This window comes from Caretta caretta, chromosome 5 (assembly GCF_965140235.1).
Source record: "Caretta caretta isolate rCarCar2 chromosome 5, rCarCar1.hap1, whole genome shotgun sequence".
NCBI lineage: Eukaryota > Metazoa > Chordata > Testudines > Cheloniidae > Caretta > Caretta caretta.
The window spans coordinates 111842334-111856946 of record NC_134210.1 but is presented as its reverse complement, the minus strand read 5'-3'; the positions used below and the strand labels follow the sequence as shown (position 1 = coordinate 111856946).

General features: G+C 36.6%; 1 protein-coding gene across 4 annotated transcripts in view; it reads right to left on the bottom strand.

Annotated features, from left to right (window-relative positions):
* Window positions 1–14613, bottom strand: part of CNTLN (centlein) — a 282930-nt gene that overhangs the window by 24696 nt on the left and 243621 nt on the right. For all 4 annotated transcript variants that reach the window (XM_048849837.2, XM_048849838.2, XM_075128810.1 and 1 more), the window contains 4 exons: window positions 12390–12487; window positions 10453–10579; window positions 8692–8829; window positions 8103–8288 (listed from right to left, as the gene is read on the bottom strand). In XM_048849837.2, the coding sequence (XP_048705794.2) occupies window positions 8103–8288; window positions 8692–8829; window positions 10453–10579; window positions 12390–12487 (549 nt within the window). The remainder of the gene's footprint in view (window positions 1–8102; window positions 8289–8691; window positions 8830–10452; window positions 10580–12389; window positions 12488–14613) is intronic.

Here is a 14613-nt window from a genome sequence, read left to right as displayed (position 1 = left end):
AGGTTTTATCTACATCCATATTATCTGTTATAGAGATAAATACCCAAGCGAAATGCATTTTTTCTTCAGCTTAAAAATAATAGAAAATGTTGAGTAAGGAAAAGCTCTCTATTTATTCTTCAATTTTATTAATCAAGATTCTATCCATTAAGACATTTACATTATACTGGTGTACTGTATGCATCACTAACCATATGCCATCACTAAACAGTAGGAGTTCAGCCATTCACTTCATTCATTAAAATCCACAGAGCCTATTATTCTGTTTACAGTCAAATAGATATTCACTGACACTATTCAGGCTTCTGATTCAATTTGCCTAAATCCCAGATGCAGAGTAATCCTGATGGAGATTAACTTAATTTATCACCAATTTCTTTTCAGAACCATCAACTGCTGGTGTTTCTTAATAAAAGCTGTGGTTCTCTTTTTTCCTGAAACCAGCACTCCTAGCAGAAAAACTGATCTGTATTTGATTTTTAAAATGGTAAGTTTTTTTTTTTAAGAGAGACAAGTTGTGCTTTGCATGTAGAACATCCTCACTTAAGGGCATTTGCTGCATTATTTGCAATTTATAAAACTCCATGAGGGCTGTGTTTTGCAAACAAAAATACTGATTTTCATCAAACTGAGTTGCTTTCCTTTAACCACATATTTTGTTGATTCAGGTAGAAGACAGATTGTCAGACTCCATCACCTGCTACAGCACGATACAAAGGAATCACACTAGATATTTTTTCTAGATAAAGTGATGACAATTAAGAGCATGCTTAATGGACCAGATGACTTTCTTCTGGCTTTTAAATGTTCCCAATTGGGAACATATTTCCTATCAACTTACAGCTGTGTCCAAGGTGTTCACTTTCAAAGCAAAACTGATAGCATTCATTTACATAAATGGTACAACAACCATTCTCATTTCTAAGCTGTCCCTGTAACTTAATAAAGTGATCTTTGGACAAACTAACACTAGCAGAGTTTTTAAAATTATATGGATTTCGTCTGTGCAGTAATCTCTAGTTCTCTTATTTAATGGAGGCTAGTCCATTCCTAACTTAAAATACTGAGCATTTTTTAGCCACTGTATTCCACTGCATTTAATATCTTCTGATGCAGACATGGGTGATGAACGTGCAAGTCCTCTTGCTGGTGGGAAAGTTCAACTGTCCACTCCTACCAGGGATGAACAAATCACACAGTAAATCTGATGAATGCTATGAAGAGTAGCTGTGTTCAATGAGACAAATATTGGCCATATATCATCCAGGCAGTACTAGGTACCCATCCTGTATCAAATGTAGGCAACCATTATTGGCCTGTGTTCTTTTCATATCCTGGATCCAGGAATGAAGGAGGTGGAAGAGGATCACTGCCCAGGTAGCTCATGCCTCGGCAAAGAAACAAGCCGTCAGGAACAGTATCCCCGATAATGTCATGGCAAACCTGCTGGCTGAACTTTGTGACTTTGTCCTCACCCTCAACTATTTCACATTTGGGGACAATTCAAGTTAAACGGCACTGCTATGGGTACCCGCATGGCCCCACAGTATGCCAACATTTTTATGGCTGACTTAAAACAATGCTTCCTCAGCTCTCGTCCCCTAACGCCCCTACTCTACTTGCGCTACATTGATGACATCTTCATCATCTGGACCCCTGGAAAAGAAGCCCTTGAGGAATTCCACCATGATTTCAACAATTTCCATCCCACCATCAACCTCAGCCTGGACCAGTCCACACAAGAGATCCACTTTCTGGACACAACAGTACCAATAACTAATGGTCACATAAACACCACCCTATACCGGAAACCTACTGACCGCTATACTTACCTACATGCCTCCCGCTTTCATCCAGACCACACCACACGATCCATTGTCTACCGCCAAGCTCTAAGATACAACCGCATTTGCTCCAATCCCTCAGACAGAGACAAACACCTACAAGATCTCTATCAAGTGTTCTTAAAACTACCATGCCCACCTGCTGAAGTGAAGAAACAGATTGACAGAGCCAGAAGAATACGCAGAAGTCATCTACTCCAGGACAGGCCCAACAAAGAAAGTAACAGAACGCCACTAGCCATCACCTTCAGCCCCAACTAAAACCTCTCTAGTGCATCATCAAGGATCTACAAGGATCCCTCACTCTCACAGATCTTGGGAGACAGGCCAGTCCTTGCTTACAGACAGCCCCCCAACTTGAAACAAATACTCACCAGCAACCACACGCCACACAACAAAAACACTAACCCAGGAACCTATCCTTGCAACAAAGCCCGTTGCCGACTCTGTCCACATATCTATTCAAGGAATACCATCATAGGACCTAATCACATCAGCCACACTATCAGAGGCTCATTCACCTGCACATCTACCAACGTGATACATGCCATCATGTGCCAGCAATACCCCTCTGCCATGTACATTGGCCAAACCGGACAGTCTCTACGTAAAAGAATAAATGGACACAAATCAGATGTCAAGAATTATAAAATTCAAAAACCAGTTGGAGAACACTTCAATCTCTTTGGTCACTCAATTACAGACCTAAAAGTCACTATACTCCAACAAAAAAAATTCAAAAATAGACTCCAATGAGAAACTGCAGAATTGGAATTAATTTGCAAACTGGACACAATTAAATTAGGCTTGAATAAAGACTGGGAGTGGATGGGTCATTACACAAAGTAAAAACTATTTCCACATGCTAATTTTTCCCCTACTGTTACTCACACCTTCTTGTCAACTGTTGGAAATGGGCTATCCTGAGTATCGCTACAAAAGTTTTTTTTCTCCTGCTGATAATAGCCCACCTTAATTGATTAGTCTCGTTATAGTGTGTATGGCAACACCCATTTTTTCATGTTCTCTGTGTATATATATCTTCCTACTGTATTTTCCACTGCATGCATCTGATGAATGCCCACGAAAGCTTACGCCCAAATAAATGTGTTAGTCTCTAAGGTGCCACAAATACTCCTGGTTCTTTTTTTCACCAGGAGAAAGGTGCCATTGAGAATGTGTAGAATCTTCTCTTCTCCCCCATTGCTCCTGGAGAATTTTGAGTGTTCCTGACAAGGATTTCTCTTACTTCCTCCTTCTCCAAAAGACTAGTTCCCTGAGTGGGAGGGTCCATGAACTGGAGTGTGAGTGTGTGTTGCTTTTTTCCCAGGCAGGGGGACCACCAAATAGGCCCAGAACATTTTCTAAACATCAGGAATCTCCCCAATACAACCAGCCACCTAGTCACTAATCCCCAATTCCTATAATCTCAGATCCTTTTCTGCATTTTCATATCCACTCATGTGAGTCATTCTTATGTGAGGCCTTTCACTGTGTTTTAGTCAATAGGAAAATGTTTGATTTTTTCATATTGTCCCTCTGAAGAAAACTATAGCAAATGAGTAGAACATAGCACACACAGACTTGGACAATATATTTACAAAGAAATTATTCTAACATTCCATAACATTTATTACTGAATTACCAGGCACGGGCCTAATTAAAGCAATGGGTGGTATATTATGCACTTATCACCCTTAACTTCTTTGTTATCAGTCTTTGATATAGACCCTGATCCAAAAGCTTACAATCTAAACTAAATATAGAGAATGCAAGATCTATGAAGTGATATATATGTTGAAAGTCCAAACGTTAAGTGCTGTCATTTATATCATCTAAATAATGGGTAATTGGTGTTATGAGTGCATAATATGTCACCCATTCCTTTAATTAGACTCCTGCCTGGTAATTCAGTGGTAAATGCTAGGAAATGTTAAACCTTTTCTTCATTAATATACTGTAGTGAGGTCCAAGTCTATGTGTGCTCTATTTGGGTAATTTGCTATAGGTTGCTTCTGAGGTACAATATGAAAAATGCAAACATTTTCCTATTCACTAAAACACAATGAAAGGCTTCACATAAGAATGACTCACATGAGTGGAGATGAAAGAAGAGAAGATGGTTGATTTGCATGCAAGGAGAGAGCATAAAGTGCAGCATGGCAAAAAAATACGAAGATGGAAGTGGAAAAGGAATACAAATGGGGTTTTCAGAGATGGGCTTGAGAGGAAATGCAAGAGAAGAGATGTTCACAGGTATAGTGATGTGGAGTGAATTGAAAGCAAAGCAAGAAGCTAAGTTTCAAAATATGAGAGGAAGCAAGTGTAGGTATTTCAAAGAAGGCAGCGAGGTCAAAGTGCAGGGTGAAGAGTATTATTTTGTGGTGACATTTTGCATTTATTGAATGGAGGTGAGATGAGAGGCAGGGAGGCCATGTAGGATATTGCTTCAGGGCAAATATTTTAGCAGAGGGGATGAAGAAGAGGAGTTTTAGAGATGTGTTGCAGGAAGAAGCAACGGGATTTGGTGATATAGCTGGGGCACAAGGAAAGACGTGTTAATATGATACAAAAGAGATTTAGACGAAACGAAGAGAGAAGATAAACTCACAAAGAGAAATAAGGAGGAAGTAGACAGAAAGAATGAGAACTGAAAAGAGAAACCTGAGAGACATGATTATAGAGCAGGTAGGGATTTATCAAGGAACAGGTGTAAAGTTAGGAGAAACCAGCAGAAAAGAGGGTGATTGTGTTAAAATGGCAGATTGAGAAGGATTAGAACTGAAACAAAGCCCTTGCAATAAAGGTTTATAGAGAGAGTAAGGAATAGAAGAGACATGGGGGACGAAGGGAGGGGTAAACACACAGAATTTTGCCAAAGAAGTAGGATTGTTTAGAATGTTTGAAAATAGACTTGAAGAACGAGAAAGAATTAATTTGTATTATATTGGAGGAATTCAGTCTGGTCTCTTTTACTAGAGGCACCTTGCAGGGTGAGAGGAGGAGTAAACACAAGTAAGAGAAGATAAAGGCTGTAGGTTGGAGGGAGAAAGAAGCAAAGGAATCAAATGTGGCGGGGGAGGGGTGGAGAGCTGAGGGTGGAGAGAAGAAGCAAACAGAAGAAAGGGGGAAATTAGAAGAAGAATAAGGTGCCTGAAACTTAAAGATGGAGAATAGGCAGATGGACTGGAGGTCCTGAAAGGATAATATGATGGGAGGAGGGTTGTGGCTCAGGAAGAGAAAGTAAGTAATAACAAAGGAGAGAAAGAGAAAGATGGTGATGAGAAAAAGGAAAAAACAGATCAAGAGATTAATAACAGTGGTGTCTGCACTAATAAAAATCAGTTAGGTTTAATGAATGACCAAAGTAGTACGCTAAAGTGATGATCCACAGTAAGACGTCAAACAAAGAGGTTAAATTGAAGAAACAGGAGATAACTGCAATTAGCTGAGTCACTCATATGGAGACAAGTATCCCGTGACAAGAGTTAAGTACTGAGACAAGAGGGAGGGCCAAATGCCAAAGTAAAAAACTGAAGAGACTGGAAAATTGACAGCCATCTGAAGAGAATAGAAGAGGCAGGGCAAACTTCAAACAAAGAGGTGGTATGAGAGGGAGAGCACGGCTACTGCTTCCTTGTGCTAACTCCATTTTCTTATGGTTCTAGTATGAGACCGTAAAAGGTATTTTACATGATTTACCTGATACAGTATATAACTCCACTGAAACTTGTGAAAGATTTTCAGCTGTATCATTTACTGTGGTGCATTGTGGATAAAATTTGGTTTCAGAAGACTTTTCTTTCATAAATATTTAGTAACTAGCTAACTAAAGCAGTCTACTAAGGACTTCTGTGTTCACCAATATTTGACTTACAGACATCATCTTCATTTCCATGCAATTTATCTACAAAGAGGGACAGGTGCAGCAGATTAACAGTATTCAGCAAAAAAAAAAAATATTTGAAATAGGAATACACATTCTTTTATTGAGGTGAAGTTTGAGTGACTATGTAAAAACTGAATTTTTTTACATTACAAGGGAACTAGGTAAATGTTAATGAATACACATGGTTTTGTGGTTACAAAGTGGCAGCCTTCACCAGTGGGTACAATATGGAAGTAGCTGGTTTTCTGTTACAGAGTAAGTTAACTACCTCATGCTCATTCGGCCACTTATGAAAGCAGAAAAGCTTCTACTTTCCCATCTTCTATTTTTGCAGCAACTGTTCACTCTTGAGGGATGGAAGCGTACCCTTGTCTTCACTTGATTCAATTAAAATTAATTTCTGTTTCCCAATAGGAATTAACTTGTGCAAAAGGTGATTAGAAGATACAAGTCTCTTTAAGTAACTGGAGTCATGTAAGAGATTCTATAGCAGTGGTGGGCAACCTGCGGCCCATCAGGGTAATCTGCTGGTGGGCCGCGAGACAGTTTGTTTATTTTGACCATCCGCAGGCACGGCCGCCAGTAGGTCCCAGTGGCCCTGGTTTGCCGTTCCTGGCCAATGGGAGCTGCGGGAAGTGGAGACCAGCGCATCCCTGCGGCCCACGCTGCTTCCTGCATCTGCCATTGGCCGGGAATGGTGTGGCCACTGGGAGCTGTGGGCAGCTCACCCTGCAGACAGTCAATGTAAACAAACTGTCTTGCAGCCTGCCAGAGGATTACCCTCATGGACTGCCCACCACTGCTCTTTAGAGAGAAGGGTAACATGGAACAAGCTCTTAAGCCTGATTCTGCTCGCCCGTTAGTTTTATACCAGTGAAATTCCATTGTCTTCAACGAAGTTACTCCAGAATTACACCATAAGTGAAAACAGACTCCGATATCCTGGGAAATATGTAGAGGGAAACTAGAAATGGATAGGTTAGTGCTAATGCAGATGTTCCTTAATTTTAGCCAGAACTCTTGGGTGAATACCATTAGGTCCCGGTGACTTAGTACTGTTTAATTCATCAATTTGTTCTAGATATCTTATTTCACATTTACAAAAAACATCATAAAAATGTGTGTGTGTAAGCAGCAGAGTTGGTGCTTTATCCTAGCTAAAGATTGTGAACTACTTTTTTTAATGCATGAAAGATGTAAATTCATTATTCTAGACTAGGGCTGTCAAACGATTACAAAAATAAATCGCAATTAATCGTGAGATTAAAAATATAGTTGTGATTAATTGCAGTTTTAATTGCACTGTTAAACCATAATAGAATACCAATTTAAATGTATTATAAATATTCTTGGATGTTTTTCTACATTTTCAAACGTATTGATTTCAATTACAACACAGAATACAACATGTACAGTGCTCACTTTATATTATTATTTTTGAAAACAAATATTTGCACTGTAAAAAAGATAAGCAAAAGAAATGTTATTTTTCAATTCACTTCATACAAGTACTGTAGTGCAATCTCTTTATCGTGAAAGTGCAACTTACAAATATAGAATTTTTTTTTACATAACCGCACTCTAACGTAAAACTTTGGAGCCAACAAGTTGAAGCATGAAGGGGCATGACACTCTTTAGCATACCTGCCACGTAAATACCTTGCAACGCCAGCTACAACAGTGCCATGCAAATACCAGTTCTCACTTTCAGGTGACACTGTAAACAAGAAGCGGGCAGCATTATCTCCTGTAAATTTGAACAAACTTGTTTGTCTTAGCGATTGGCTGAACAAGAAGTAGGACTGAGTGGACTTTTATGAGGTGAATTGAAAAATACTATTTCTTTTGCTTATCTTTTTACAGTGCAAATATTTGTAATCAAAATAATAATATAAAGTGAGACTTGTACACTTTGTATTCTATGTTGTACTTGCAATCAATATATTTGAAAATGCAGAAATATATCCAAAAATAAAATAATAAATTTAAACTCATATTCTGTTATTATTTAACAGTGCAATTAAAACTGCAATGGATCTTGACTATTTTTTTAATCTAGTTAATTTGTTTTGCATTAATAGCATGTATTAACTATGATTAATTGACAGCCCTATTCTAGACCCATTTGAAATAGAACCACAAGAGCATTTTTTCTCTTGGATAGACAGTACAGGCAGTCATGGACAAAGGTTGGACTTACAACTAGTGGAAGCTTATACTGAGAGCTGATGACTTGTCTGTCACTGATTTCCTCCCACTCTGGACCTGCTGACATGCCAAAGTATGGTGCCCAAAAGACCACTTGCATAGCTTCTGCTTGTAGCAGTGTCTGGTCAAATGATCAATCAAAAGAGAAACAAAATTCCAACCTTCACAAATGTTATGAATTCTTCCACTTTGTCATTGGCCAGCAGCATTTTCTTCTGCACTACTTCCAGGGCCTGCCCACTTTGCTTTGCCAAGCCATGGAGTTGCTGAGATGCAGCAGTCTCAAGTTCAGTCATGGCACATTCAGCTTCAATCATTTTACCTTCTAGATTGGTAAGCTTGAGATCCTGAAGTACAGAAACATGAAAATAGAATTGGTACTGGGAGACGGTTGTGATGTAATTTTAGTCTAAAAAAATACACATCATTAGTTAATATTATGGGACATTCCATTTATAATACATAAAATTCAGTTTCACAGGAATCTTTATACATTACATCCATATGTTATAGGGACTGAATTTTCAGCAATAATAAGGTAATATAGCTTCAAGCCAAACTAAATACAATCTTATATAGAGAGATGTTACTATTATTCTGTTTTATATTCTTCTATAAGTATTTAAAATAAATTAAGTTGCTGACCTTGCAACTTTTCATTTTTTAAAAATAATACTGTGCATGAAAAAGTCAAGGGAAAAGGGGCAATAAAATTGTTCTGCATTAACCAGCAACACTCTAATAACATACCTTTTTCCCCAACTCATCTTTAGCCTTGCGATACATCTGTTCATACTGTGATTTCTCTTTTGTAGCTACATTAAGCCTTTGCTTTAGTGAATCAATTGATGTTTTCTTGTTTGAACAGTCTTCAGTCAATGTCTTTACCTGAAGTAAAACCACAGGCAATTTTATTATTTAGACAGAAAACCTACAAACATGAACCAAAATCACAAGCATACTTATTTTTGTTTTTATTGAATAAACTCGTATTTAGGCTAAAAACTTGGTAGAATTTCCAGCATTTAATAAGCAGCTGTTACTGACCCACCCATAGATTATTTTATATAAAATGGTTGCATAAAGAGTGAAAGTCTAGACAGGTATGATACGTGAATAAAAAAAGCTCTTAAGTTTACTTGCTGCATTGTAGCTTTTAGACATGTTTCATTAATACAACGAGCTAAGCCATAGTTTTAAATATGTCTAATCACAGGGGGGAAAAAGCATATGCTAACTAAAACTTAGTTGAGAAAATGGTCATTGTCTACTATGTGACAGCATGAATAGTCTTCTGGATAACTCATTATAACTTTGTCATATGTAGTGAGTAGTGATTTAGGCTAAAGTGAAACAAAAGAATATTCCTAGAAAATCCTGATGGCAGATTACATTAATCACACAGTCCTACAGATAATATACAGTATTGGTGAATTTCTCTGATCTTCAATTGAAGATAATGTTATATTTTTCAGTTTCAGCCTCTACAAACAACAATAGAAATAATGTGCTCTGACCCTGTTGAAGCTGAAAAAGGGGATGCTGAAAATGCTCAGAGAGCAATGCATTAGAGCAAAGTGTTACACTGAGCTCTAAACTATTTTCTCGAAAAACAAAACCAGGTATTTAGCTTGCTCTTTCCTCACTTTATCCCTCTCTCTCTGGTTGAGGATTCCTTAATGACACCTTATCTCCGGCATTGGGGGTAAGAGAGCAGCTCTCTCTGGAGCTGACAATGCTTAATGACTGCAAGCACAGACTACTGCATGAGCCATGCAGCCAGCACTCGCTTTCTAAGAGAATAAAAGTATGTCTTGCTCGGCAAATTGTTTATTTCTATTTTGGGGTTATACATTGTATAACCTCATAGAGACCCACTAGTTTGTTCTCATTGTCAGGGATAATGCACTGTATGGATATCATAAAAAGATCATCCTATCATATCTAAGATCTTCCAACTTCCATGAAATGCCTTTAGATATTTAGGAAAAACCAATAATTTGAATGTTGACCTGTAAGTTTTGATTAATATATAAACAACATATGAAGTGATAAAACCTGAATTTTGAATTACTGATAATACTGCACTACAAGCAGGAATTTATATTGTTTAAAATACTAAAGAATTTAACTAAAGTAGATGGAAAATATGTGTCAATACATTTTGTGTATAGAACTATCCTTGTTTGATCTCCAGTGTATTTTATAATGTTGTAAAATGTCAGACATTCCATCAAGGCTACATACAGCAAATATCAACACTGAGTTTTCTATATATTCTCATTATTTAGTTACATTTTCTATATAATTATGGTGAATTATACAATTAATCAACGCAACCATTATGTATCAAATTCATATAAACCCAAAAGAGATAGAACTGCAATAAGTTTAATTAAATGTATTGAATGCTTAAAATTGTGGTGCTATTTTTATAGTTGGTTGGAATAACTTCTGCAAATCAAAAGCAGTTTATTTTTGGTATAAATATTAACAACAAACAAGAGGTACCTTTTTCTCAAAACTTTCTAATGTTTCATTAAAGGTTTTCTCAATTTCCTGGTTTGCTTTCAGACGAGATCTTAAGTCTTCTATCAAATGTCTTTTCATATTTATGTCCCTTTCCATTCGAGAAATCCTTGAAATAAGAGGGAAAAGTCAGAGTATTCACACATTTAAGAAATATAGTTAGAAGATGGTTACTTTAAACAATTAAAATGAATTAATGCACATTAAGTATTTTTCTTATAGCTTTTGATTAGTTTCCAGAAAAATGGTGGTGTAAATAGTTGCAATTTATTTTATTCCTGAAGCACAGCATAGTATATTTAATCTTTTAACTAATAGTCCTAGTCCTATTAATTCAAAGGTTCCAATTTATTGTGGTTTACATTTTTACAGTGGTTTGTACTGTTATATTGTATTAAGGTGAAAGCAAAACAATAATATTTTAGTGCATATTTATGAAAGAGAAGCAGCTGTTCAGAAAAACAATGAGAAACTTTAACGAATTAAGAAAAAAACTGTTACTTTCCAATCATTATGTTGGTAGAATTCTTTTAAAAAAGGGAAAAACATTTCCAGTTCTGAAACTCAATAATACACTGTAATAAAGGAAAATTGCATCAGTGTGTAGCATCTGAAAAACCACACTAATTTCTTTTACAAAACTGCAAAATCTTATCAAATAATTAAGCAGTATTTTAACAGAAGCCTCTTGAAAAATCAAACTCACACTTCATGTGACATCTTTGAAATTTTATGATGCAGAAATATATGCCTCATGCAATGCTTCTGCAGATAGAGTACAAATTAATATTTTAAATCTAAACATTGAATATTTTCTGAATATGTTCACACAGCTGGACTGTTTTTTCCGTATAAAACCAAATTAATGGTAGAAGTATGTTGATACATAAAACGTTGCTGATATCATGTCAATACCATATGAAATCAGCAAGAAAACCATAGTACAGTATATTCCTTTGATCTATTTTCACATTTGTATCGACACATTAGTGTTATTTGGGTGATTACATGGACTACTTTTTGGCAAAGCAAATGTAGTATGTGTTATATACCAACAATATAATAGACAGTACCAACATTTTTAATCTAAATCGACACACAACAGTAGAAGGCTTCTTTATTTTTTTTCTTAAAGGCATTTACCACTAGAAAATATACACTATTAAAGTATTTTTAAATAATCTTCTATATTTGAAGTGAGCAAATTGTATCAATAAGGAAAATTATATAGATTCTCTAAAATAAAAAATTGGGAATGGTTGAATTGGCTTTTTTAAAAAAAACTTTTGATCAGACAAGTTCATAAATGTGCAAATAGGTCATATTTATATCCTAAATATAACTGAAGAACTGTACTTCAGCTACTTTTACACTGTGAAGCTGAGGGGGGGAAAAATCTCTGTAGTATATGTCAAAATCAATATACATGAATTCCAAAGTTAAAATAAATCTTAATCAATTCAAATATAAACAAACACAACTGTCCTTTTGCACTTTTTACAAATAAAAGACTGGATATTTAATCCAGTTTAAGCATCTAAACCTTGACATGTCTCCTAGCCCCAAGGCAAAGAATTACTGTATTTGAAAGATTGCTTTTAGCACTGCTGAGGCATTCATTTAGATTTACATCAAGGACAACTAAGTCCACTCTAGGGTCTGAATTCTGACTTTAGATATTCTTATTACAGTGCAGAAATTGTAGCCAGCTAATCACTCATCAGTTTATACAAAATGCAATCTTAGCATGTACTGTTCTGATTTTCTGAAAAGCCTGAACAGTTTGCAAGATTTATCAAAAAGATAGAGAGAAAGAGGTCTCTCTCAGAAAGTCTGGATCTGAAATGATTAATCTTGGAATAATTACATATCTGCCACTGGGTGGCACCAAATACAATAGATAGAGGAAGAGAACATACTTTTCCTGTAGTTCCCGCATCCTTTCTTCTTTTTCCTGGGCTTCATTTTTCAGAGACTTAATGGTGGTTGAGTGTTTAGTGATTTCATTATTTGCATTCTAAATTGAAAAAATACTTATTAAAACATAAATAGTATGGATTAACTATTATCTGAGGTATAACTAATAATGAATTTGTTTAAAATAAAAGCACTTACTGTATAAAAGTTTTTTTGATTAACATTATTAATCAACATTTCATATCTATCATGCTATACAAAAGAACACTCCTATTTTCACATTTATCAGAACTCTTTACCTTTGAAAATATAGTCAAAACTGCTATTTTTTCACATGACTATATTTATTCTTTATTAATATATGTTCTTCAGGGTACAGGTAGGTTCTTTGTAGCTAACAGGACAAGATTTTCCCTTGCATGGGACTGTCAGTAAGAGAGGTAAGCAGGAAGGAAGTAAAACTCTACATGGTTAGTCTTGTGGAGTTTTTTTGAACTGTACTCCTCTGCTGGGATGGTTTGAGGTATGAGATTTTTGAGACTATGGTTCCTCCCAATCCTTTTGGGGGATTTGCAAATGAACAAACAAACAAACCCTTCCATGATGAGACAAGCAGTCGTGCTGCAAGGGTGGCTGTTGCTCCACTACCCACTACAGCTGCTAAATAGAAGACATGGAGACAACCATTCCCAGTTGGTCAGATTTCCATATGCAAGTCCCTAGTCTCTGTTGGGGAATGTAGCAGCCCCAAACATCGAGCCATATGTAATTCCAGAGATGGAGCATTGACTTGGGACAGCGGGAAAGGGGGTTAGTGCCATCAAGGTGGCATTCCCCCTGTTCTGTACAATAAGAGGGAGATCTGCACACACAAGGCCCCCTCTGCATGCAGATCTGCCGGGGATGATCTGGCCCAGGATCAGGTGCAGTTAATTTAGTGCTTGTCTACACTGCCCTGTAGTCTGGACTGTTGGGAGTGTGAATTACAGAACACACAAAATCCTGCACCCCTCCCCATGTGTGGACTGTAGAGGCGAACTAAAAGGTACCTATTTTGCATTAACGTAGTCTTCTTCAAACAGGATTATGTTATTGCAAACTAGGTACATTTTAGTTTTCACCCACGTGGGGGATTTACAGTGCAGCACTTTGGTGAGTGTGTGTGTATATATATATATATATATATATATATATATATATATATGCACCAAATTGCGGGGCAGTGTAGACACAGCTTTAAACACCATCTGCAGAAAGAGAAATAAGAGAATTTAAATAAGTATCCATCTAACTGTAAGTTCAAATAAATGTATATTTTAGAGTTCCATAGCTGAAATGAGCAGTATAACTACTGTATGTAACAGTAAGCTATATTTTCAAAGCCCCAAGCAAGTGGCATACCCAAAAATTGCATGGGTGGGAAATGTGTGCACAATACATTTTTGAAGGTTCAGCCATTGTGCTGGGCTTTGGGAATTTACCCATTAAGTCTGAAACTGTGAGTGAATAGATCAGACAGGCAGTAAACAGAGATACTTGAGGAGAATTTCCCTGCTCAGTGCAGGCTTGTAACTCCCATTAACATTAATGGGAGTATTGTACATAGCACCGTGCACCTCAAGAGGAGTATAGGCTCTTGTGTGTGTAGTTACGTGTAAAGTATTGTTTTTAATACATTGTACAGGCTCTTTCGTGGTGCTACAGAAAATGCTAAATTAGAACAGGAAATCTTGGCTCGTCACTTATTTCAATGCTGCTGCTTATCCTTCCCTGCCTGGGAACTTTCTTTTGCCATTAAAAATGTTATCCTAGGAGGTTACATTGATCTTGGTTTAACATTTTGAAGAGAAAGTAAAAATTAAAAGCAGGCTGGTGATAAAAGCAAAAGCTGTTGAAAAATGTGTCAGTAAGTTTAACCTGAAACTGGATTTTTTTTAATTAATTTAAAAAAAAAAAAAAGATGTGCGTGGTGGTAAGTACAAACATACCGTAAAACGTAGAGCATGATGTATAGTTTTATAACCTCTAAGATAGGATGAATGTAAGTAAAAAATGTTGTGGTGTAGTGAAGCTCAAATGGGTGTTTTACCTGAGTAAGGTCTGTGGGATTGATCTTAATGGAAATGAGCTACAGTGATCTATTATATAAAGTGAAAAATGTTAACGTGGTGAAAGCATGCCTAGGATTCCAAAGTTTCTGGGTCTGGCATGTCACTTGATCCTGAA